The sequence below is a fragment of the Euprymna scolopes genome, chromosome 1, assembly GCF_053919585.1.
Source record: "Euprymna scolopes isolate OS-2025 chromosome 1, ASM5391958v1, whole genome shotgun sequence".
NCBI lineage: Eukaryota > Metazoa > Mollusca > Cephalopoda > Sepiida > Sepiolidae > Euprymna > Euprymna scolopes.
In genome coordinates this window covers 152,938,803-152,966,479 of record NC_136482.1, presented here as the reverse complement: position 1 = coordinate 152,966,479, position 27,677 = coordinate 152,938,803, and the positions used below count along the sequence as shown (strand labels likewise).

Here is a 27,677-nt window from a genome sequence, read left to right as displayed (position 1 = left end):
GTATATAATAACAAAATATTAAATAAAAGCAATGAACACAACAACAAAATAAACAATTAAAAAAGTGGACACCATGACAAAAATAAAACTAACACAAAAGACACATATGTAACTAGTAGAAATAATAATAAGAATAATAATAAACCAACTCCGGACAACAACAAACATACTAGAAATAAAAATAAAAATACTAATAATGAACAAGTTAAATACAACTGTAGATACCGCACTTTGCCCACTTCAAAATAAATGTCTAACCAAAAGCATAATTTACCAGGCCACAATCTTTGCAAAAGAAAACCCGAATAACAAGAGATATTACGTAGGTATGACTTCCTTAGATTTCAAAACTCGATATTATGACCACAAAAGTACATTCAATAATAAAAAACACCGTATGAAAACAACTTTAGCAAACAAATACTGGGAACTCAAGGAAAGCGGACGTTTGCCAGTAGTCGAATGGAAAACAGTAAGACAAGCAAACACATGTAGAAACCTGGACGATCCATGTAGATTATGCCTTCATGAAAAATTTGCTATCCTATACTTTAAAGAACCCCAACATCTATTAAACTGTAGGAGAGAAATAGCAAACAACTGTGTTCACAGGATAAAATTTACTCTAGGATAGAGATACAAAGTAATTTTAAAACTAACAATAGAAAATAAACAAATAAAAAATAACTAAACATGCATATACATAAACTATCACACTATATATATATATAAACTAACATAAAAAAATTTTATTTTAAAAACTTAACCTAGATTTAAAACAGGTCAAGACACTAGATATATATGCTAAATAGCACACACAAAGGAACGGGTCAACCTTGTCCTGTAAGTGCCTGCTCATTGGCTGATTAGGAAGGGTGCGGTGGATACTAGAAAGCTGATTGGCTAACTAAAAACTCAATAGAAGGTGCATATATAAAAATGCGAGACATCCACAAAATTCTCGCATAAGCCTGAAGAATCCTAGAGTGGATGAAACATGGAATATTCAGTGTAGTTTAATCGCCATATATATTTTATAACTTACTACATTATATATATATATATATATATATATATATATGTATATATATATATATAAAGCTGAATGTCTGTGTGTGTGTGTGCATCTGGTCACGAATAGGCTCCTACATGGTTGACTATTTTAAAAAACTGATTACATATAATGATAGAAGATGTATCGAGGATCAGGAATGGGTATGTTTGATCTGGCAGAATGGTGGTTCATAAAAATTGTGGGGTCTGCATTCGCGCCTGGCCTCCAAAGTATGGAAATAAAAAATGAACAAAGAAAACGTTTACAAGGGTTTTTGATATAGATGTACATAAGAATACTTTGATAAGTATGTTTTAACTTAAATAGGGATGGTATAATAAAATTGTGGGGTCTGGTTTCGCACCTGTACTCCATGGAAATATGGCACAAACTTTAATAAAGACTTTTCATATCTATTTGCGTAAGTATACTTTGATAATTATGTTTTAGTTTGAAGAAATATGGTATGATAAAATTATTGGGTGTTTGTCTGCGCCTGACCTCCATAGAATGTAAATATGTCACAGAGTTTAACAAGGTTTTTTAAATAACATCTTAACTTTAATCTTAATTCACGTTAGCTTTTATTTATTTTTTTGAGTTGAATCATATTGTGTCGAATAAATTCACCTCATAAATTCACGTTCTTATTAAAGTGAAAGCCCCCCAAAAAAGGTCGGAACTTTAGACAATTCTCGACACAAATTCTGCATAACTGTTTTTTTCCTTCTCCACTTGCATGTGGCACTCTTTCGAAAATAGATAAATAATAAAAAATAAGAACGTTACTTGTTATCGTGTCAAAAAAAAGGAAAAAATCCTGCTCACATGATTACGTGTCTTTAAAAACATTTACATAACCTTTTTATTTTTATTTATTTATATATCTGTTTAAGCTTTTTTTGTCAGTGTACTAGAAGGAATTCAGTTGATTACAACCCTTTCTGCGTGTTCTTTACATTACAATAGTACAACCCTGAATCCGACGGCGCAATACTACACCGTTCAATACTGTAAAACTGAAACGAAGCTGTTCTGCTTGAAAAGGGCGCCATTTTCTTCTTATTCATATTTATATCGATTCTTTGCTTTAAAAAAAACTAAAGTAATTACGTGTTTACTTTTTTAATATCCCAATATCCCATTTTGCTGTTTCGGGTTATTTTACTAAAGTAAGTAAAGCTTCATTATTTTTCAAAACTGTTTTTCTTTCTTTGTTTTTCGATATTCCGTCGATATTATTTAGTAATATGCAAGAAATAAATGTTACCATAGTCAATAAAAGTTCAGTTCATGTTTTTTTGTTGTTTTGAAATAGTTTTTAATGCTCTTTACTTGAAATAATTTCAGCAAACCGAAATTAAAACGAAATTTGAGGCGATAATTACTTAAATTAATTTTTATATAAACTACACATGCCATAATCGAATATTCCTCAAGCACAAAATAACGGAAAACATTAAAATATGTTTATAAATATTCCTTACGTTGATGGAACTCTCTTAAATTGTTAACACAGAATGCTCAGGTGCCCCTCCTTCAAATTGAAAATGGCTCTCCATTTCAAAGTCGCTGCCATTTTGATTTTTTTTTTTAAACCGGTTCGTGAATTAAAAAAAAAAAAAAAAAATTTTTTTTACAAACGACTTAAAAATACAAACCAATGAACTTTTCTACCATAAAAGTAACTTTTATTGACTATGGTAACATTTATTTCTTGTATATTTGTATTATTATATATATATAACATTTTTTCTTTGTAAGGAAACATTTTGTTGGCCATTCTTGGCTATGAATGGAAACAAAGTTGATATAAAAAATATATTTTTGCAAAAATTATCTTTACTTTCATCATATTTTGCTTAGGGTAAAATTTTTGAGTATCAAAACCTATCTCTTTACAACCCCCTCCTTTTCATAACCTATCATACTTTCATCAATCACAGTCCATTTACAACCCCCTCCTTTTCATAACCTATCATACTTTCATCAATCACAGTCCATTTTCTGTAGGCTGTTTTTGAACCCAGTCAACGATGGGTACTTCTACTAGTATATATATATACATACACATACTAATGGGGATACCTGACGTTGCCCGAGTGTGTGGAGGTGTAGTAAGGACCCCCAGGGGTGGAGGAGGAATTAAAAGGTGTTAAAAGGTGTTAAAAGGTGTTAAAAAAAAGTGGCATAGTAGCAGGGTTCCCCCCCCCCGGCATTGCTTGGGTTGAGTAAGGAACCTCGGGGGAGGGGGGGGGTAAAAATAAATTAATAGTAGCAGGGGTTGAAGGCGAAACAACAGTAGGCAGTTTGGGTAGAGAGAGAAAAAAAAAAGTGGTAGTAGTGTTGTGGTGTAGTGGATATATTATACATATCCCCCAGTCGTACAAAATAGGAAAAATTAATAGTTTTGAGGAAGGAATGAACAACGCGTTAAATTGAATTAAACGAACTAGAATTTATTTTGGGAAGAAACAAATGAAAGAAAAGGGTACAGCACGTGTTTAGTTTGGCGTGCGTCTCTCGCTGTTAACTGGTGAGAGGGAAAGTCTATTGTTGTAGAGAGAGAGAGAAAGTGTGAAAGTCAATCCTGGCCATGGAGATAGAAAGTGTGTAAGGTGTACATACTGTCTGTTCACTCTTGCCCCACACATAGTAGCAGGTGGCGGGCGCGCGCACCCCGAAAGGGAGCGGATGGTCCGTCGACCGCTCAGCTCGGGAGCTGAGTCGGAAGGAAGGAAACAGCTCAGGTCTCTTGTTTTTATAGCTGTTTCCGGTGGTCTTTTGCGCATGTGTACGTTTCCTTCAAAGGGGAAGTGACGTTGCCCATGTGTGTGTACATGTGCGCGTATGTGTGCATACGTTAGCATGTGTGTGTATGCCCGTGAATGTGAGTGTATGTACATGAACGTGAATATATCTACGTGTGTGTACGTGCACGCGTATGTTTGTGTGCGCGTATGTGTATGACAAGAAAAATGGCTTGAGATCTGAATGCGTATTTTTGTGCGAGACTAGAAAGGGCTCGTACAGTAGGCAGGCACACAGGTTTGAACCTGTAACGCAGAGAAAAAAAAAAAAAACACTGTGACGTCTTTGCCGATGTCTCCATCGTCTGACCGGAAGTTTTGAACGCTGAAATTAAGCGAAGTCAATCCAACCAATACGATGACTTGTAAATGGCAATTAAAAAAAAAGAAAAAAAAAAAAAAGACGACCCCTCCTTGTAGAAAACTGCCCAATTTAGGGTGAAGGAATTAATGTTTTTGGCTAATTTTTCAATATTTGTCATCCGAAGAGCTGAACCTTTAAATGATACCGATCCTGTGAGAATCCGTTGTGTTTGTCGAAATAGTTATTTTTTATTATAATAAAATGCTTAAACTAAAATTTCTAAAACTACTAACCCCAATCTTGCTATATCTTTTATACCGCACAAACGCTAAGTACTGTCCAAATTTAATTGATAAAGGTTACATAACGTCATACGACATAAACGTTGAGGCCAACTCAAAATAATACGCGTTTGCATTTACTCCATGTAATTATGTAGCATATCAACTTACATATAGTGATATATACGCATATATATGTTTTTAAAAATAATAAATTGAATAAAAAGTACGTCCAAATAAAAAATAGGTGACTTTCTAAGAAAAACAACGGATCTCCGAGGTGGAGACGTTAACCTTAATATCGTTTAAAAAAAAAAAAAATCAACAACAAAACCATCTAAACAGATAAATGATAAAAAAACGAAGCAGTAAATCGTCTATGGCATCATAGCGTAATGGATTAGGGCGCTGGACTGAAATACATAATGTACAAGGTTCGAATCCTAACAACAGTGAAGCTACGCTGAAGAGGAGTAGGGCTCCGGAACACGCGTGTCTATAGATTACTGTTTTTAAAAATAATAAATTGAATAATAAATACGTCCAAATAAAAAATAGGTGACTTTCTAAGAAAAACAACGGATCTCCGAGGTGGAGACGTTAACCTTAATATCGTTTAAAAAAAAAAAAAATCAACAACAAAACCATCTAAACAGATAAATGATAAAAAAACGAAGCAGTAAATCGTCTATGGCATCATAGCGTAATGGATTAGGGCGCTGGACTGAAATACATAATGTACAAGGTTCGAATCCTAACAACAGTGAAGCTACGCTGAAGAGGAGTAGGGCTCCGGAACACGCGTGTCTATAGATTACTGTTTTTAAAAATAATAAATATGTGTGTGTGTGTATACATTTGTGTAATGCATGCATACATACGTTGATGCTTCAAGATCCGTGGGTATCACTATTTATTTATACATAAAAAATATATTTAACATTCAGTAAAGTATTATCGTTGCTAATCACTATCAATTCTGTAACAAATAACCTGACATGATCTACAATTACTCTATATTTTTAATAATTATTCTCGCGGTCATAACGAAGAATTATATCTGTCCATGAAAGGTTCAGTTCAAAAAAAATTTAAAAAAATAAAAAAATATATATATATATATATAGAAGATATATAAGGAATGGTAACGCCCTAAATGCACTCTTTTGCCATTGTGCAGAACACGATCATTCATTTAATTTAGATTATGCAAAAATGATAAAATACGTGATAGAACCAAAAGAAGACTTTTAGAGTCAGCACTAATATAAAACACTAATACTATTATGCAAAGAAAGGGATTCTACCATTTAGCCCCTAGTATAGGGAAAATAATAACTAAAGAACAAAATATAAAGACAGATCCTGATTAATTCATACTATTATCCCAAACCGTTTTTCCTTAAATAATTTAAACAAAATGAATAAGATTAGAGAGAAGAAAAAAAAGTGTACATAGGTATTTAAATAACATATTTTTAAAAGTGTGTGTGTGTATATATATATATATATATATATATATATACTAGCGGGGGTACCCGGCGTTGCCCGAGTGTTTGTTTCCGGGACGGGGGGGGGGAGTTTTAAAAAATGTTATGGTAGGTAAGTAGGAAGGATCAAACCCGGAGTCATGAGTAAAAGTAGGAAAATAAAGTGTGAAAAAAAAAAACAAAAAAAACATCTGCAACGTTAACAGTTCGGCCACCAAGAAAAGTCCATTCCAGTTGTTTAGGAAAAAAACAAAAACAAAAAAAAAAACGACTACGGTAGGTCGGCGCAAACGTGAAAATATAATGTGAATTGTCCAGCACGCTAACCACTACGCCACAGAGCACTGCAGCTTAGTTTAGTGATTTTAAATAACTTCACATGAAAGAACTACGAAGCCAAACCGGTGTTCTCTTCTCAACTGTTTCTTGTGAACGATCCCCAAACGGTGTTAAGTGGTGGCAGGGGGAGGAGGAATTTATTAGAGAGAAAATATTTTACCACTTCCATTGATCTTAACCGATTTTGGCCGTGACTTCTCAGCAGAAAAAGTATATAAATCTAAGCTTATCGAGGAATTTGAGAAATAATAAGCCTATAACACACCTCAGATATTGTTCTGCCGTTTGTGCATATTATATTTGCATGAAATATCCTGATTTTTAATCCTATTAATGTCAAAATCATACGGGGAAAAAATGAGTTCATTTTATTTATATAGAAGATATATATAGACATTGAACAACCAAACCTTCCCATACACACACACATTTATAGTTTCCTTCCCGATATGGGTATGGATTCTAACAAGGTTTCCTTTTCACTATTGATGTTTTCTTCTGCATTTTCCTTTTAATATCCTGAAGATGTCCCCTGCAATAGGGAGGAAAAGTTGATCATCATTTTATAAATTCATTCGGTTTTTCTTTTTTTCAAAACAACATAACGTCAACCACAACCATCGCTGGTATTTTTATTTTATTATCCACACACACACACACACACACACACATATATATATTTGTAGTTTTTAATTAACATTATAACAAAATAGTTAGAACCATTAATAGCAAAGTTATAAATAGTGCGAGAGTAAGCAAACAAGAACGAGCTTGAAACTACAACCATTAAACTAATTATATACCCTCCTCTGTCTCCATTTTTTTCCTTTTTCTCTTCTCCCTTTCTCTTCCTCCTCTTTCCTTCATAATTCTTTATCTCTTCTCCTCCCTCCTTCTCCCTTATGTCTCTTACTCTTTCAGTTTCTTCCCCTTCCCTTCAACGTGTAGTGGAAACGGTCAGTTGAGTCTGAGTTAATATTAACCTTTTCCCAAAAGAATACCAAAATGTAAAAAAGGAAATAAAATCGCATCCCAATCTCTAACTTATTCATTAGTTCACTGGAATTTTAAGAGAGAGAGTGAGCAGACACATTGCAAAGATAACATCTTCAAGCTCTATTCTCGACTTTCTTAACTCCAAATCCTATCCCCTCATCCCAACACAGACAAAATCCAATCAACCTTGTTGTTACTCACAGCTGTCTCCTTCATAAAAAAACTTGGGTTTGTATTACTGTACACATAGATTCGAAAAAGTTGTCAAAAAACAAATATATAACAAATAAATGTTATCAAAGGCAAGATAAGTTACTTTTCTACCAAACTGGATATATTTTTTGTGTTTTTATTCAATGTAACATGTTTATTCAGCTCGAAAAGCATACAGTGTTTACCGATGTATTGGAACATTCAAGATGGCGTCTTATTCTTTCTTTAACACGGTAAGTTTGGGAAAAGGTGTTATAAATAAAAAACCGAATAAAATACTGTTAAAAACTCGCTCAATATATGTTACCGTGACATAGGTTGACATATATTCGGCGGGTTTTTAATAGTATTTTGTATAGTTTTTTATTTATAACACCTTTTCCCAAACTTACGGTGTTAAAGAGGGTGTGAGACGCCATCTTGAATTTTCGAATACATCGGTAAACACTGTATGCTTTTTGAGCTGAATAAACATGTTACATTGAATAAAAACACAAAAAATATATCCAGTTTGGCAGAAAAGTAACTTATCTTGCCTTTGATAACATTTATTTGTTCTATATTTGTTTTTTGACAACTTTTTCGAATCTATGTGTACAGTAATACAAACCCAAAAACTTTCATACTGCAAGATGACTTTCAGATTCGCTTCTGATTTCCTTAATGTAAGCACGATTGCTTGAAGAGGTCTCTAGTTACTAAATACTAGAAGACCGAAACATGCTTATGACTGTGTAGCAACACATTACTGCTAATGTAAAGACAAATTGAAAGTGTGTGTATATATATATATATATACTAGCATGGGTGCCCGGCGTTGCCCGGGTGTTTGGAGGTGTATGCTGAGCAAAAAAAAAGGGGGTAATTTTTTAAACTTTGACCCCTATTATGACCCCTGAAAATTTATTGTTTTGGGCTCAAATCAAGTTATTAAGTTAGATCCATGTCCACGGAAGCTATATCTAAAATTTAAAGTGTGTAGACCCAAAATTGTCGGAGAAGTTTGGTAGAGTTCTCAAAGCTCAAATCATTGAACTTTGACCCCTTAATCGCCAAATTTCTGGCTAAAAACCGATCACATAGATTTTTCCAAATCTCAGTACCCTGTATATCAAATTTCGAGTCTGTAGACTAAAAATTGACAGAGTTATTTCGGAGGGAAATGCACACACACACACACACACACACACACACACACTTTCACAGATATATAGATTTAAAATTTGAGTCTGACAGAATGACAAAATTATATTGCAAACCGATATATTAAAAAAACGAACTTCAAAGAGACAAATGAACACATAAGTAAAAACAATTTGTATTAGAAAACATTTATTATTCCACGTCTTTTTTTTTACAGACCTGACGACTGAGGTTCGCTCTTAATAAAAATTGTTTTTTATAGTCTTAATTTTGACTTCCTTTTTCATAAAAAACTAAAAAAAAAATCAAGAAAGAAAAGAAATTTAATTTTATTTTTTCATTAATTTCTTTCTGTGCAAAGCAATTCTTTCAAACTTACTCTGTTTCCAAAATGTTTTTATTTTATTCCCCTCCCCCTTCATTCATTTTCCTCCGCATCCTGGCAAGATTACTGTACACATAGATTCGAAAAAATAGTCAAAAACAAATATATAAATAAATGTTATCAAAGGCAAGATAAGTTACTTTTCTACCTAAGTGGATATATTTTTTGTGTTTTTATTCAATGTAATATATTTATTCAGCTCGAAAAACATACAGTGTTTACCGATGTGTTGGAAAATTCAAGATGGCGTCTCACACCCTCTTTAACACCGTAAGTTTGGGAAAAGGTGTTATAAATAAAAAACTATACAAAATACTATTAAAAACCCGCCGAATATATGTCAACCTATGTCACGGTAACATATATTGAGCGAGTTTTTAACAGTATTTTAACAGGGCACATCGTAAAAACTGACCCATTAATTTTCCTGAAGTAAAAACTATATAGTTTTTAAACTTTTAAAACTGTACATTATAAAAAGAAAACTGTTCGAGTGATTTTTTTTTTTTTTTTTTTTTTTTTACATAGGTGTCACCACTTATCAAGGCCCAGAGGCCACTCAAGGATAAGGGTTAATAGGTACATTAGTCATTGTGATTTTAGCATAGTAAACAGTGGGAATTTTGTAACTTGGATTACTTGAAAAAGAAAACTGTTCGAATGATTGAAAATGAAAACAAAATAACAATGTAAATATATTGATAAGAAAAAAACAAAAACAAACGAAGTTTCCGTTTCAGGAACCCGAGTTTAATTTTATGTCGTAATCATTCAACTCGTTAGCGGTTTTATTCAGCGATTAGGGATAACCATACGACATATCTAATTACCAAAGCGATTTTTTTTAAATTTTTTTTTTTTATTAAAACTAAACCTGTTTAGTTTTAATGAACCAATTTTTTTAAAGCCAACACTTTAGTTATTTTGAGAGCGTGCAACTGCACCCGAAAGGTTGATTAGGAAACTCCAAATCCTTTTATGACTCGGAAAAAAAAGGGCTTTTTATCGGCTTAAATGATAAACTAATGTTAAATATTAGTATTTGCCATCGATTCTGAAATAAAATGAAATCCTGACATTGTGATCATTTTTGCAGGTGTTATGTGCCAAATATTGAAATAAGAATGTTTAAATTCAATTATTGTAATTTAAGTCTTTAATTTTAAAGTCGATTTTATTTATAAAATATCTTTTTAGAAATCAATCTCAAAAACAATCTGAACAATAAATCTCTTTTGTTATGGCTAAGTTTTTGTCAAGGGTAGAAATTATAATAGACAAGTATTCATCCATGATGACATTTTACCGATTTCCTGGTTTACAGGTATTCTTGCTAAATTTCTTCGAAAGAATTGACATAAACAATACTTCAACTAAATACGTATATTTCATGCAATAATGACTTTTATTTCTTCTGACTTTTCCTAAACTAAATATAAAACATCGGTTAGGGTTAGTTTAACATTCTGTAAAAGTACCTTCCGTTTTTTTTTGTTTGTTTGTTTTTTGTACTTCTGCAGAGAAGGTAAAAAACCGATAAAAACTGGATATATTTTTCGTGTTTTTATTCAATTTAACATGTTTATTCAGCTCGAAAAGAATACAGTGTTTACCGATGTGTTGGAAAATTCAAGATGGCGTCTCACACATTCTTTAACACCGTAAGTTTGGGAAAAGGTGTTATAAATAAAAAACTATACAAAATACTATTAAAAACCCGCCGAATATATGTCAACCTATGTCACGGTAACATATATTGAGCGAGTTTTTAACAGTATTTTAACCGGTTTTTTATTTATTACACCTTTTTCCAAACTTACCGTGTTAAAGAGAGAATCGGCCGCCATCTTGAATTTTCCAATACATCGGTAAACACTATGCTTTTCGAGCTGAATAAACATGTTAAATTGAATAAAAACACGAAAAATTTGCCTTTGATAACATTTATTTGTTATATATTTGTTTTTTGGCAACTTATTCGAATCTATGTGTACAGTAATACAAACCCGAAATGAATTTAAGACCACGAGTGAAATGAGAAAAAGAAGTCAGCGGGTTTGGTTGCCATAACAACGTGACGGTAGTGAACGTGTGTGTGTGCGTGTGTGCGCGTATTTCGTGTAGTTTAGTTTCGTATAATAGTTTCGTATTTTTTTAATTTGTAAATAACAAGTTATTAAAAAATTAAACCCTTCCAAGATGGACAATAAATAAAGCCATAATATTTTATGGTAAAGGTAAGAGCGTAGAAACGATTGTTTTTTAGGAGATGTGATTATTGGATTAACCAATCAAAAATCGTCTGTGGCACACACACATCTTTGTTTTTATAGATATATAGAAGATAGATATAGATATAGATATAGATAGATAGAAGATAGATTAAATGTTAAATAGATTTTGTAAATAGTACAGTTGAAATGATTAGAATATTTCCAATATGTAATAAGGTTGAGGTAATTAGTTAAAGAGATTTAATATAATGTGATATGCAAATGAGCATAAGTCATTCGATATGGGAGTAGTTTGTAGAATAGTATATAAAGAAATTAGGCAAAGATTCTTATGTCTCCTATAACAGAAACATCCTAAAATGGGTTCTAATGTTTCTCTACCAGGAGAGATCTACCCTCTTACCTCCTTTATATTTCGTTGATGGTGGAGAGCTGTACACACAGACAGAAACACACGAACCCTATTACTTTATAAAAATATATAGATATATATATATGACTACTTAATTTTATTACATAAATTAATATATGAAAATATAATTTTATGTGTAAATTTTCAATATTTACATTAACAGTGCTCAATACATAGGTAGAGCTAGATAGTAAGTTATAAAAATATATATGGCAATTAAGCTACACAATATTCCACACTGACGAATTCTCACAAAAATGAAATGCGGAATATTCTGTGTAGCTTAATTGCCATATATAATTTCATAACATATATATATATATATCGGTTATTGTTGACAGAAGAATAGCATTTCATAAATCTAATGTTATGCATTGAGAAGTTTTTTTTCAAAATTGTGTGATCCTGGTTTATTGCCACATGCCTTTTCTGCTGGCCTGTTGAGCTGCATACATTGTCACAAAACTGGCATAATGCTTCTCTTTGTCTGTGTAGAAAAAAAATATGATAATCAGTTGTTTTCGTTCAGGTGATCTTAAATGACTTGCAAATCCAGACCTTTACAAGAAAACTTTCTCATAAATTTTACATATTTATGTACTCAACACAAGTCATCTTGTATCAGGTTCACATGCAGTTTTATGATTTCAGAATGAACTGTCTGGGTCATTCCTGCTCAGTGGAAAAGCTAATTTAAATGAGTAAAGGAAACAGAGAACATTTGAAAATACTGTATTAGTCCTTGCGTGAAAGAGCAGGACACAAAATGTTTTTAATAATAGAAAGACAAAGACTTTCGCTGGCGAGGACTACTATTGAGCGCAACCAGTTATACAGTCCTTTTGAAATTTTCATCTCTATTTTTCTCGTTATGTACTCAATATTTGTTAATGAAACCTATATGAAATATGTTCCTTATTAAACTTTAAAGATTTTCTATTCTGAAAGAAGTTTTAAAAAATTTAATCTAAAAAAGTTATTTTAAAGTTTTTGTTAAAAAAAATTCAGACCTGTATTACAAAGAGGGGGTTGCTAACATGAATTGTGGTGTGAGGAGAAATACAAACTGAAACAGAGAGAATATTCAGACCTGTAATAATACAAAGAGGGGGTTGCAAAAATGAGTTGTGGTGTGAGGAGAAATACAAACTGAAATAGAGAGAAGGAGAGTTTTAAAATATAATCTTAAAAAGATAAGATACAAGTTAGAAAAGCATTTCATCCAAGGCATGAAAATTTTAAACAATGTTTTTACTATAGGCTTTAAAAATAAAGGTACAAGATTTAATTTAAAATTTATTTATCTTCAAAGTGCACTTTTATAAATTTTTACAATGTAAGGTATAAAAATTTAATTTAAATAAAAAAAATACCTTGGATTTATTTTATGGAATGTACATTTTGTTGCAATTTAAGAACATTATCTTTCATCTAGCAATTAATGATATAGATATAAAATTTTCAATGATTTTTTTTTTTTTAAAGTGGAACAGAATGTACATTACATAAAATAAATCCAAGGTAATTTTTTGATTCAATTTAAATTAAATTTTTACACCTTATTTTGTAAAATTTATAATAGTGCACTTTGAAGATAAATAAATTTCAAATTGAATCCTGTACCTTTATTTTTAAAGCCTATAGTAAAAACATTTTGTTTAACAATTTTCATGTCTTGGATGAAATGCTTTTCTAACTTGTATTAACTAGTGTCAAGACAATCGGAAAAATTAGAACTTTTGAGGCTATCAGAATTAGTATCATACTTCTGAATTTTTGAGATAAGGATTGGTTATTCATATTATTTGGATTCTTCGAACTACTGTTCTCATATTGTGTGCCATTTTGACAACGTTTCAGTCAATGCAACCTCTGACCTTCTTCAGGTATATCTTGTTAAACCCAAGAAGGTTTCTGTTGAACTAAGGAATCTGGAGGGAATTTCGAACAGAACCCTTTATTTAGTTCACAAAGATAGCATTAGGACCTCTATCCAGTCATGGCTGACAGCACGAGAGCATACTACCCTGTGAAATAAATAAAGGGTTCGGTTTGAAATTCTGTCCAAATTTCCCAAGTTTGACAGAAACATTCCCGAGTTCAACATGATACACCTGAAGAAAGTCAGCGGTTACATCGACTGACACATTGTGAAAATGACACTCAAGATGAGAATAGCAGTCCAAAAAATCCAAATAATACAAATCAGAATTGGGATTGAAAAATTTGTGCGTAATTTATGATTCCAAAAACGATTTAAATTTTTTTTTTTTTGTTTACTTAATTTTCCATTGCTGATACTAATTATAAAATCTTTAATATCTATTGAATTTAAACTATCAGTAAAACTAAAATTTGTAGATTGGATTTAGGTAAAAATGGCACCAGGAAAAAAAATGGTCCGATAAAAATTGCACGGGTTATAAAAATGGCACATGGATAAATAGAAAAAAATTGACAAGTGGAAAATATAAATGAAAATCTGACAATGAGTGTCAAAATCTTGGATACAATACATAAAGGAAAAAACATTACAAAGTTTGTCGATTTAAAAAATATATATATATATATATATATATATATATAGGCTGTCCAAAAAGTAACTGAAGGGTTGAAAATCTTTGTAAAATATCCAAAATAGAGAAAAAAAATAATCATTAATGGTATAATGACAGATATTTTGGAAATTTATTATGGATATGCATTGAACAATGTACGCAAGTTGTGAAATCTTTTTTTTACCAAAATCAGGGATCAATTTTTTTTACCAAAATCAGGAGTCCATTGTTTTGACTCAGAGAGCTTATCAACAGCATTTTCATGTAAGAAGTAGCCCTAAAGAAAGAGTTCATGTTAACAAACCCCAAACCCTGCAAGAATTGAAAGAAAGTATCAGGAACGAAATAAGGGAGTTTAATCGCAATCCAGAGATTCTGTAATCTGTGATGAATAATGTTTTGGAAAGAGCACAAATATACGAAGCTGAAAATGGGCAACATTTAAAAGACATTATTTTCCATAAATAAAGATTGTTTGAATTTTGCATTTGAAAAAAAAAAAAAAAAATTCCCGATATCTTAGTCAGATTGTGTTAAAATTACAGAAAGATATCATCAAAAATAAAGAATCTATTTAAGTTCAAAACCCTCTAGTGACTTTTTGGACACCCTGTATTTCTATTCAAAATCTAAGTTCCCAGCTCATCTTCCAAAAGTTTGGGTGTTCTGATGGGCAAGAAGAGAATCATTTTGGGAGAGAAAAGTAGATAAACCTTATTATAATTGTTACTCACAGCAAAGTTTTTGATATGATATGCAAATAAACATATAATTTAAGTATGGAAGAATAGTATAGATTTTAAAAAAAATATTTGACATCAGACATATCTGAAAACAATGGGTTTCAATTCACCAAATTGAATAGATCTTCATCAAATTAAAATCAAACTTTTCAAATATAGAACAGTATTTGAATTAATTTATAACAAAACAATTGTATAAGAAAGAATATAAACTAGACATAAACTAGTGGGAAACAGATTAAAAAAAAAAAAAAAAAGATGCACTGAATCCGGTTGTTCCAAATAATTAATGTTTGTTAGTTGCCTCCCCTTTGTTAACCAATTTTTTTCACAAATTCGAAACTATAACCATAAAATAGAGACTAACTCACAGATTACTAAAATATCTACGGAGCGAGTAACCTTTCTCTTTTCTTGTCCAAACAACATGCTTCAAGATGGTCGAAAGACAATCCGACAGAAACGTTGCAAAAATAACACTCGAGATGAGAACAATAGTCCGACCAATACAAACAATATAAACAATCAGTCCTCATCTAAAAAAATTCAGGATGTTAAACAAAAAAAAAAAGAAAAGAAAAAAGAGTAACTGGTTTAAAACTCGAGAAAATTTAGTGTCAGAAAACAGAAAATATTGATTGGAATCAAAGTTCAAATATATTTGATGTTAATGAAATACAAAGATAAAATCAAAAATACAATTCCTGAAATTCTTATAAACATTCTATAAACAAGATCTGTTAGAAATATAAACTTGGGACAATAATCATCTCAGAAAAGGAAAGACAAAAAAGATTATACATGGATTTGGGTTGGGTTGGTTGGTTGGTTGTTTTACGGCATATCAACCTTTTTCAGGTTATTTAATACTGAAGCCAATGATTTTGAAGAAAATTTTTTTAATAGAATATATTTATTTTTTTCAAGTCAGTTTCTATTTAACCCATAGTTGGAATCCTAACAGGTACTACCACTCCGGGTCAAAGTGGATCTGGGAGCAATGGCAATTAAAGGGTGGCTCCACATTCCCCAAAGCCCGCTAGCTGGGGCCTCACCATCGAATATAGTTTAAGATCATATCCAGGACCGATTATGCATGGAAGAAATTTGGAATTATCTATAATATAAATCTCACCTGTCTGTTTTGTTTAAATGTATGTATGTATGTATGTATGTATGTATGACTGCCTAAAACTTTCGACAGAGGCGACAGATTTTCACGAGATTCATATCCTTTTGAAGCTTGACCCTTCAGATGACAAATATCGAAAAATTGGCTAAAAATATTAATTCCTTCACCCTCAACAACTGGGCACTTTTCTACAGGGAGGGGTTGCTTTTTTCGCCGATATTTTTGAAAGTCATCCTCTTTTTTCGATCATCTAGCCTTAATTTTAACATTCGTCACTTCTGGTTTGGCGATGGGCACAACAGCAAAGATGTCACTTTTTTTTTTTCATGTTCTTTCCCTCCTTCGTGGTATGGGTTCAAGCCCGCCTGCCTACTACCACTTTTTTTTTTTTTTTTTTTTTTTTTTTGCTCAACACACACCTCCAAACACCCGGGTAACGCCGGGCACCCAGGCTAGTGTTATATATGGAAAATTATTAAAATGAATGTAAAAAATATAAAGCATGAAAATAGGATTATTAAAAATACTTGATGTACCCGGCGTTGCCCGGTCGTAAAATATGCAAAGACATATTTTAATTAATGCAGGATTCTTATCTCTACAATTATATAAATGCAACTTCGTGTGTGCATGAGAGTTCATTCCTTATAGACTCCAAAACAGCTGAACAGATTTTCTTTAAAATTTACAGAACTTTAGTGTATAAGTCTGGGAGTAATCTTAGTTAACTTTTGAAGAGATCAATGTGAGAGTGGTAGTATCTGTCGCAAAGGTCATAAACATGTGTTTCCTGGACTGTTGGCACTGGTGCTCTCTTTTCTGTGTGAACACTTCTCTACAGCAGCATTCCTCAGCTTCCCCTCCCTTGCTTTCAGATCTTGGTTCAGGGTTCCTCTCCATCTTAAGTGGTCATCTGTAATGGTCTCCACGGAGTTGATGCCGATTGCCCTCATGTCATGCCTCACAACATCCTTGTATTAAAGTTGGAGATGACTACTTGACCACTTCCCATATGCGCACTCTCATACAGGATGTCCTTTGGAATGCACCCATCCTTCATGCAGTAGCCATGATCGAACCAGCATCGTCTGCTTTGCCTGAGGAGGATGAACATGCTTGGAAGGCTTGCGCGGAAAGTGACCTCTGTTGGACACCCTATTCTGCCAAAATATGTCAAGGATACGGATGACGTTTTGAAGGTGGAAGGGGTTGAAACACTGCTCCTGTCTGGCATAGTTGGTTTCTGTCTCGTTGCTGTATGTATATGTTGTGTGAAGTGTTTGAAAAAATTATTAAAATTCACATTGTAAATTTTATAAAGAATGATATATGATATTTTGGGAGATGTTGATATTATAAAGTAAAATTTGATGGAAATAGCGTGACTATATATATATATATATATATATATTTGTTTATTGTTAGGTATATTTAGGCAGCATTTTTTCATTCAAGCAAATATTAAATGCAACGCAGCCACTTTGCTTTACGATTCTTTTTTTTTATTTTTCGATTTTCTGTATAATCTTTTTTGTATCAAAATCAAAAATATTAATAAAAGTTCCATAGTTGTTGCTGTCACAAGCGCTTTCAATTAATCCACAAATCATCATCAGGTGTTGAAGTAAAAGATTATATGGAAAATCGAAAAATTAAAAAAACCAAAGTGTCTCCGTTGCATTTAATAATATTTGTTTGAATATATATATATCATTCCAACATGGTAGTGTTTGAATATAGGGTTAAGTGACAGTTTTAGTCATTTAGAACTGTTTTAAAGCTTCACCGCTCACTCATTTTTCAACCAAATTTCAAACAATTATTACAGTTTATAGATTACCTTCTCAGCTATATTGTTGGGGGAAAAAATTTTCAATTTTTATTCAGTAAAACAAAAGTTATGAAGAATTTTCTAGTGTTCAAAATCGTAAAAATATGTAAGGAAGTGAGCGACACTTTTTATGACTGGCTTCCATAGCAACCATGTCGCTTCAGTGACTACTGTTGCTACTAATTCACTGCTGTCACGAAAAGACAAGTAACATATGAAACAGAGAGAATGAAAGCATGAAAAGGAGATAATTGGGGAGGATTTTGTTGAAAGCAGATGAGTGCCGTACATTGTTTATTATTGTGTTTATGGGGGCAAAAACAAATAAGACTGAAATTAAACAAAGAACAAGTGAATTTATTGGAAGCCTGGAAAAATCATGGATTACAATAGAAAAATGCAAGCATGAAAAGTAATATGGTTAAGCTTAAACATGGAGAAGTAAAGGACTAGTTGTTAAAACTGGAAAAGAAAAGGACAAGATTAGCAAAAAATATAAATTTATAACTTAAAATATTAAGATTTTTTTAAAATTCAATTTAAAACATTATATAATAAATTCTTAATACTACAATATTTTAAGTCATAAATTTATTACATTTTTTACTAGAATATCTTGTCCTTTTCTTTTCCAGTTTTAACAACTAGTCCTTTACTTTTCCACATTTAAGCTTAACCATATAGCAATATATATAATAGTAAGAACAAAGCTGTAAAATAGAACTTTACAATTAGTTTTTATTATTTGGTAGAATACTCCAAAACTGGCGTGTTAGATGATCCTTAGTCCACGGAGTTTCAAAGAATGCTAATTCTTCTCATCAGAGAAAAACGATTATCAAAATAATCAGATAGGAATGCTAGATATTAGCATTTTACGGATTTGCTTGTTTCTCCATGAGATGAAACTAAAAATTTTATGAATTTTAGTCATAAAAAAATAAAAGAATATAAATAGGGAAAACAATTCATGTGAAGACTTCTTTCAGAAATATTTTGAGGAAAAAGTCAATTAGATGCATATAGGTATATAGCCAATTGGTACATATACATACATATAAGAGCACACACATTATATATATATATATATATATATATATATATATATATATATATATATAGAGAGAGAGAGAGAGAGAGAGAGATTCATAGGCATATATTTGATTCAGAGTTCAATATCAAGACAAAAAACAACCAACTGTATATAAAGAAAAGTCCACTGTAATATAGGTTATTAGTTGTAGATGAAAAAAAAACAAACAAAAAAACAGGTGCACGTCTGAGTAATCGAAGTTGAAAATCCATCATCAGAAGCAGGAGTTTAGTTTAAAATATTAAAGACAGCCAAATTAATATTTCCATCTTGGCCAAAGAAAATACGATTGGTGGGGAGAAAGGCATTTCATACAGTGATAATGATAATTGAGAAGGGATTTTTATCCTGAGCCCCCACCCCCCAAATTAACAGATTAGACCATTCCTGTAATGATCCAGTCCCTGTTGACTTTGCGGTAAAGTTCTGTGCAGTTCTAGGAGGTCCACCCTCCCAGGCTTTGCCTTCTCTCGTTTTTTAGTTTATTGCTAATCGCCTGAGGTGCCCTCACCGGGGAATGCCAACGGGGGGGGGGGGGGGGGGCTGCCCAGGCACTTTCTGCAGATCAGAGTGCCCCTTCCTCGGGGAGGTGCGCGCTGACTTCTCGATCCTACTTTCCGGCCCTGGTGTCACAGTCTCTTGCAGTGAGAGAGAACTAAACAACCAGAATACGAATTCTTACATATTCTGTGAGAATTTTAAATTGGTTGACTTTCCGAGGGTAGGTCGGTGGGGAAGAAAGGAGTGCTGGTAGCTGTGACCAAAACGGCCGGTGGTCCGTTAAGCAAATAAACTGAGTGCCTACTCCTTACAAGTTAAATAGACATTCCAATCACACGTGAATCTCGTTGACTGAGAGTTGGAGTAGATAAAAGGGGTGGCCGCTCTACAGTTGGTGTAGTAGTTGTCTTTTAGACAAATTACACTTCGATCATTGTTACTCATTTGTTACTTTTACAAGGAAAGACTGCTTGTAAGCAACGTCGACAATTCGTTGCAAGACTTCAAACATCTTTTCTCCCCCCCCCTACTCGTCGGTAAGCTAATTCTGATAATTTGTTTCTTTCTGGTACCAGATTATTTTTTTTATTCTTTGTTCTCTTTGGCAACAAAAGAAAAGACTTTGCTCTTAGTAGCAGCAGTATTCATTTCAGTTCAATTGAGTGATGGTATGTGTTATTAGATAAATAAAGCGGCAGCGCAAAACAAAAAAAATCTTACAAACGACAATATATAAAACACACTCGAACGACACGGCATTCAAAAAAGATCTCTTCCTTAAGCAAAAATGTTCTTCCATTGAGCATTTATTTGGATTGCCAAAAACAACTATTTCGCCTAATCAAGTATGTTCCGGGTTCACTCCTGCATGTGGCCACCATGTCTTTGTAGCAGTCGCATGCTATTCACGTCTGTTTATCTCTTGATCTCTCTCTCTGCACTGTCACCAGATAAAACAAGCCGCGCGTGCATGGTCCCCCTCTGGTGTTGCATGTGAGATGACGTCACAAAAAAAATAGTGAAGAAACGATGAATGTGAGAAGTGTGAAGGTTGAGGTAGTCCTAAAAACAAATATTACTTCAGTCATAGTTAAAAATTAAGTAATTTGATTTGAACTTATCACATTTTTTCGCTCTTTTTGGCCCAATCATGGTGCTTGGATGTCCTAAGAAATTATGGTGCTTTCGGGGTACTCCCCCAACCACTTCTCACAATTGCAATTCAGTCGTACAAAGGAACATGCTTCCCCCTGTTGGACTTGTCAACATTAGGAACACCGGTTTCTTCAATTCTGTGATGCAAAACATTTGTGACTCCTTTTGAGCTCTTGGGAACACTGAATCCCAGTGAAAATGGACAAACCGTGCAGTTTCATGCCTTAAGACATGTATATTTGAAATCAGCACCATGGAAAACCATTATATAGACATACATACATATCAAGTTTTTGAGTAATATGGAAAAAGAGCTCCAAAAAGGCATTTTTTTTTAGCTCTAAAAGTTCCCGGGGACGCGAACTAGAATTTCGCCAGGGTCACCCATACTGGATTCATATTAAGAACAATAGGCTCCACATTTTGGCCAAGTTTCAGAAAAAATCTAATGGATGAATCAAAAGATATGGGGCAAAGCGTGTCATTTTTGGCCATTTTGGGACATTTTTTTTACCTCTTTTGAGACCCTGGGGACACAACAGGAATTTTCACAAAAAAATTTTTTAGCGTGCACTTCTATTTAATGAAATACAATTTGTGGCAAAATTTTAGGAAAAACTAATGGACGGTTATCTGGCAATTGTCTGGAATAACAGACGGACGCACGGACGCCACCGAAAACATAGATCCCTTTCTGATAAATCAGGGGACCAAAAATATTTGGTAATTCTAATAATATACATTGTAAGGGTTTTTGAAGGATAAGAATTATAAAATGGTGAAATTATAGTAAGGTGGACTGTAATATCGAAATTAAAAAGCATTTGAAGTTACAAAGAGACATTAGAAAATAGTAATTGTCTGTATTTTTGAGATGAGGTGTTTTCATTTATTGAGATTGTCGGACTGACTTCCTCATCTTGGTTGTTATAGTCACAACGTTTCGGCAGTTTTGCCCTCTGGCCTTCATCAGGTGTTTTGTATCGAACTGGGGAACTGTTTGTTAGGAGTCTCGAACACAACCCTTTATTATTACAGAGGTACCGTGTTCGGACTCCAGCTAGGCTCTGGGACATAGTTGATGATTCTCTATTTTGAATGTTACTTTTCACTGCCTTCGTTCAGGATTGAACTCAGCACCTTTGGGTAACTGTAAACTTTTGATACAACGTCTAGGATCACTCGGCCATATGTCACTAGGACAATTCTTAGTTGGTTTTTGTTAATGTTAAACCTATGTTGTTATATATTCTATTAAAAAAACTTTTCTTAAAAATCACTGGATTTGGCATTAAATAACCTGAAAAGGGTTGATATGCCGTAAAGCAAAAACAACCAACCAACAACAATCCAAAGCATGAAGGCACTTAATGAAATGGGCTAACAATATACCTCTTCAACGTCAAAATCTAACCAATTGTAAGTGTTAAATTGATAATTCTAACTCAAAAAACTGCAATTTTCCCCCCTTTGTTAGAAACATTTCTTATGAAATATAAGGACTAACGGACAAAATAAGAGAAATCATTTTTTTCTTTTGTTCTTTGTAAATGTAAATTCAGTCAGCAATATTTTGTCAATACTTCTGTAACGTTCCTCAATGTGCCCTTGTCTCAAAAACAGCTTATAGAATTTGTAGGATTTCTATTCTAGCAGGTAAAGATTAAAAATATTAAAATATCAACTTCATAGATTATCTTTCGGTGTAGAAATGACAATAAATATTTTCTCACAGCCACAATATGTGTTCAAGGTGTCAATGTCTTCCGACTCCTGCAATTCACATCAGTTCTCGTGACTGGTCACACTCTTCATTAATGCACAAGCTAAGTGACTTTCTGCTTCAGCTCATTCTAGTGACCCCTGCTATAACTTCATCCGGCAGCACATATTTCAACTCATTCCTGCAACCATTGCTCCATCTGTTTCTTGTTCCTATAAATCCAGCCTTTGCCACATCCACACAGACCAGACCTACCTGAAGCATCTCATTACACCTCAGGGACGTTCACATCAATCTCTGTATGACATCATATTGTCCAAGATCTAGTTTTCCCTGTTCCTGTCATTTCAGACCTTTACTGTTATCCAGTTCCAGAAATTCTCTTTCTGCTGTCCACCTAAGTAAAGGCTGAATGGACAGTAATGAGGTAAACTGGAAAGTTTACCTCATTCCTACCCATCCAGTCTTTACTGCTGTCCAGATACATCATTTCCTGAGCTTCTAACCTTGCTGATCTAAAATAATCATTAATTAACTTCCTCGAATTCTGCATTTTCCTCTTCTATTTATAGTGCACCAAATACGATCTCTATATTTTACAACTGTTCATCTACATTTGTCCTCTCTTCTTTACCATTGTCATTACACATTGCCTGTGTCTATTTCTTAGTTATCAGTAGGGCTATGACAACAGCATATTCTTTTCATTGTTTAGACTCTCGAGTATATATGCAACACAGTTAGACACAGTTAATCAATCAAGAACCACATCACTAGATGAAAGATATCAATGATTATACACTCAAGAGTCAAAACAATTAAAAGAATATGCTGTTGTCCTAGCCCTAGTTATAAGACAGATTACCCCAATGACTGAAATAGTAATAGCGCTAATCATGTGTCAACTAAACTAAAACTCCTCGAAGTGACTGGATACTGCAACACAAATCATATTGCAGAAGAAAAAAAAAAAAAGAAAAAAAAAGAAAAAAAAGAAAGACAAAAAAACATTTAAAAAAAAAACAAAAAAAAAACAAACAAACCAAAAAAAAAACAACAAAAAAAAAAACAAACAAAAAAAACTTACCTCTTCAGGTTTTCCTAATCTTTTGGCAGGGATCAGTGGAATGGCCAACTGAAAGACATTAACATCTTTGTAATTGGCAGCTGCTGTCTCCGAGTAGATTATACCCTGATAAAGAGATTGATACACAAAAAATGGGGATTATTTACATTTTACATCTCATCCTTCGAGCCTTTTGGACTAAAATTATATACATATTTTCATTTATAAACTAAAAATTTATAGATCCGTTAGAGATATCCAGGTTTCATCGATTGAGTCGCGCAGAATTTTTAAAAGAATCTGTTTCAAAATGAACATGACCCTTCAGCCCTTTTAGATTTCCAATCTGGAAAAAAAAAAAAAAAAAAAAAAAAAAAAAGACAATTTTTCCAGACCAGATATCTGAGAGAGGCTGAAGAGTCTCACATAGTTGATTTAAACCAGAATATTTTCAAAATGTTAATAAATTTTAAAAAACATATCATGCTCTTGTATATTTTATGATCGAATGTTTTTATTTTTCTGCCAACACACACACAAATATATATATATATATATATATATAGTGTACTTAGGCAGCATTTTCATTAAGCGAATATTGTTAAAATAACAGAAAGCTTCTGTTCAATTATCTATTTTATATTTTTTTTCTTCTGATCGCTTTCGTGTGAAAATCAAAAAAGTAATGTAAGTTCCATATGTGTCACAAACGTTTTCGACTCTTCCTTGAATCATCATTAGGTGAAAAAAAGCAAATGAAGAAAAAACAAAAAAAAAAAAAAGAATTTCAAAGCAGCCAGGAGAAAGTCCTCAAACTATCCAGTCTGAGGACTTTCTCCTAGTGTCTAAAAACGCTCACAGCCATTTTTAAGACTTTTTTTGCAAGTCTTTTTTCTCAAGCTTTATTGTTCATTCACCCATATTAAATTTTCACATAGAAAAGATCATACAAAAATTTGAAGTTATGATTTAGGAAAAGTTATAATATATATATATATATATATATATATATATATATATATATATATACAAAATACTTTTTTAAATGACATGTATTGGTTAGCCTAAATTTATCTGGAGGAAAAAAACTAGATCCAGCATCAAAAATAATAAATCAGTTTCAAAAGGAGAAACAAAATAGAATCAAATTGATTTTGTTTTGTTTCTCCTTTTGAAACTGATTCATAATTTACAATTATTAATCTTTACCCTTAATATATATATAAGTTAGATTTTTCTAGATCTGACATTGATATTAAAAAGCCTACATTTTCTATTTAAAAATTATGAAAACAAACTTTTACATTTATTCAGTCATGGATATGTGGCAAACTATATGAAGGTTAACTAATTTGCATATTCCTTAAAAAAAACAAACAAAAAAAAACGAGTGTTAATCAATTACTTATTCATTTTTTATGGTTTCTTATTATATGATTGGTTTCATTTAACTATTACACTCAATTTTATTCATGCATAAAATTTAATTTAATTTAGGATGAAAACGTTCTAGCACATGGAAATTTTATATATATATATAGATATATATATATATATATATATATATATATATGTGCGTGAACTTGTCACTGTGTGCATAAAAAGTCTCTACCAAATTCCTCTCTGAATATTTGGTCTACAGAGTTAAAATTTGATATATAGATTATTTAAACTTGTAGCACACTTTCGATTTGTTTTTTAAGCCGGTAAAATTGCTGCTAAGGTGTCAAAATTGAGGGAAAATCATTGACCATGGCCAACTTAGACTATATCCATTTTTTTCTGCACATGCGTTAATTAAAAGTTATAGACTAAACTGTTATTTTTTGCATTTTTGTATACGTACGAATTTAGGTCATACATTTTAATGGATAAGACTGGAGAGCTATATGTTTCGGTTTTGATTTTAGCTGATGATACACAAATCATTTTTCTTTTTTTTTTTTACTTTTGAACTCACTACTATATATTAGGTACAATATAATAATCTGTACAGAATTGGTTCTATAATAATAATTATGAAATCTGCATTAATTAAAATATTTAAGCATATTTTATGACCAGGCAATGCTAGACAACACTTTACCATTTTCGAGTGGGTGGTCTATATCTAGATTCAATGATTAAAATATTTTAGCAAAGAATGGGAAGAGACTGTTGAGGTGATAATTTTCCAGGCCAGTTCTTTCACCAAAGTTCTGTAAAACTGGTACCACAGTGGCAATGTTCAAGCTATCAGGGAAGCAAGATTTGACGAGACATTTATTTAATATAGAGTTTGTAGATGACAAAGACCAGCTCAGCAGGGCATTTATTAATTATTATAGCAATGATAAGGTCTGGTCAAAATGCTTTGGGAGTGTCAAAGTTTTTTTTAAAAAATCATATGCAATACATGGGAAGTGACAATGATCTGTTATTTTCCACAGTGGGAAATTAGGGAGGGAATGGTTTGTGAAGTCCAAGGTGGAGTTTTAGGCAAACTGCTGGGAAAGAAATTCAGCCTTATCCAATTTGTCGTTGTAAGTGACATCATGGTACTTGGATAATGTGGGAGTTGTTGATTGCTCATTATTAACAACTATTAATGATTTTACAGAAATCACAGGTTCATTATCACTACAGTTTAATGTTAGAATGAAATAAAAATTTAATCCTCTCAAAACTTAATAAAAAAGGGCAAATTATCCAATTTCAAGTTTTTGTAAGAAATTGCATATCACAATTACATCTCAAATGGCCATGTCACCTGCCATTAGTCATCCAAAATGTTCTAAAGCGTGTCCCACATTGATGCTGATGGCCAAAATGCCATGCATGGATGAGATCAGCTAATGGAAACTCGTGCAAGTAAAAATCTCAACAGACATGAAAAGTTTGAAGTCATAGACAAAACATCTGATCTGGTCATCAGTAGGGTTATGACAACAGCATATTCTTTTCATTGTTTTTAACTCTTGAGTATATATCCGTTAATATCTTATATGTTTTTGTATAGACTGATGTGGTTCTCGGTTGATTGACTGTGTCTTACTTGAGAGTCAAAAGAATGAAAAGAATATTCTGTTGTCACAGCCCTACTCATCACACGCAAAGAATTACAGGTTAGTGGAACTCTATTCTTGCTGACTGTTTTCCTTCCATCTACAACCTTGATCTTTTCAAGATTTAGGTCAACTGACATTTGTCTTTGTGACAATCAGCTTTCATTTTTGGTTTGGTTTGGTTTACTTGAAGTCAATGACCTAGTTTCTTACGTCAAGTGACTTTATGCCTTGTCTGGATCAATTTCCATTAAAAAAAAAAAAAAAAAAATGATGACAAATGATATAATAATATTAATAATAAAGTAAATGACTTACAGGAGCTACACAGTTGATTCGAACACCAGATTCAGCCCATTCCACAGCTAGAGATTTTGTCAAATTATGAACCCCTGCCCGTGCAGCACCAGTGTGGCTGAGGAAAAAAAAAAGGTAAATGAGGAATTTGAAGGGGTAAAAATAAATGCAATAAAACATTGTGTACAAGCAATTAAAATAGTTTTATGGGTTTTTTTTTCTTAAATAATATTTAATGAAGATTCAAAAGCAACAAATGTAAATTGAAGAAAAATTATCTGAACAACTCAATTCCTTACATAGAGTTTCTGAAGATTTGATACCAATTAGTAACCTCATATGTCCAAGTGGCAATTTGTTTAGCATTAAGAGAAAAAAAGAAATTCATTCATTTAAATGTAGTTTTGTTTCAATTTTTTTTCATTGTTTATACATTTTATTTAGTAAACTTTTTTTTTTTTAATTAAGATTTATCATTTTTTTATAAATTTCCAAAGTTTGCAAAGAAAACATTGTTTAAGTGTTATGGCTTGCAATAAGCCACAAAGAAAACAGAACAACGGAATAGATTTTAAAAAATGTATTACTGGAACAACATAAAAAGGTTATCTGAAAAGAATAGTAATGTCACCGAGCAGGAGAGGATCACTCTGGTGTTTAATACACACCTGGGATCAAAAGGTCTATGGTTTATATAATGGATAGAACAGTCCATTTGGAGGGTGATTCCCCCACAACACCCACCTCCCAAGCTGATTTCCGCGGTTGTGAAAATCAGTATTTCTTCCTTTTGGGGCAGACCACCAAGAGGTGTGTGCGCTTCCTCTTTCTGCCGGAGCGTCTCGGTTCTGACATCCCTTTTGGAGGGTTTAT

The 27,677-nt window shown here is 32.5% G+C and overlaps 1 protein-coding gene and 1 pseudogene across 1 annotated transcript in view; both read right to left on the bottom strand.

Annotated features, from left to right (window-relative positions):
* The window catches only part of LOC145276734 (peroxisomal trans-2-enoyl-CoA reductase-like), a 64,421-nt gene that overhangs the window by 11,008 nt on the left and 25,736 nt on the right, over positions 1-27,677 (bottom strand). Inside the window, exons 5-6 of the mRNA XM_080127960.1 lie at positions 26,826-26,922; positions 23,485-23,589 (exon numbers count right to left, since the gene is read on the bottom strand). Of these exons, the coding sequence (XP_079984086.1) occupies positions 23,485-23,589; positions 26,826-26,922 (202 nt within the window). The remainder of the gene's footprint in view (positions 1-23,484; positions 23,590-26,825; positions 26,923-27,677) is intronic.
* LOC145283984 (5.8S ribosomal RNA) lies at positions 22,369-22,524 on the bottom strand (annotated as a pseudogene).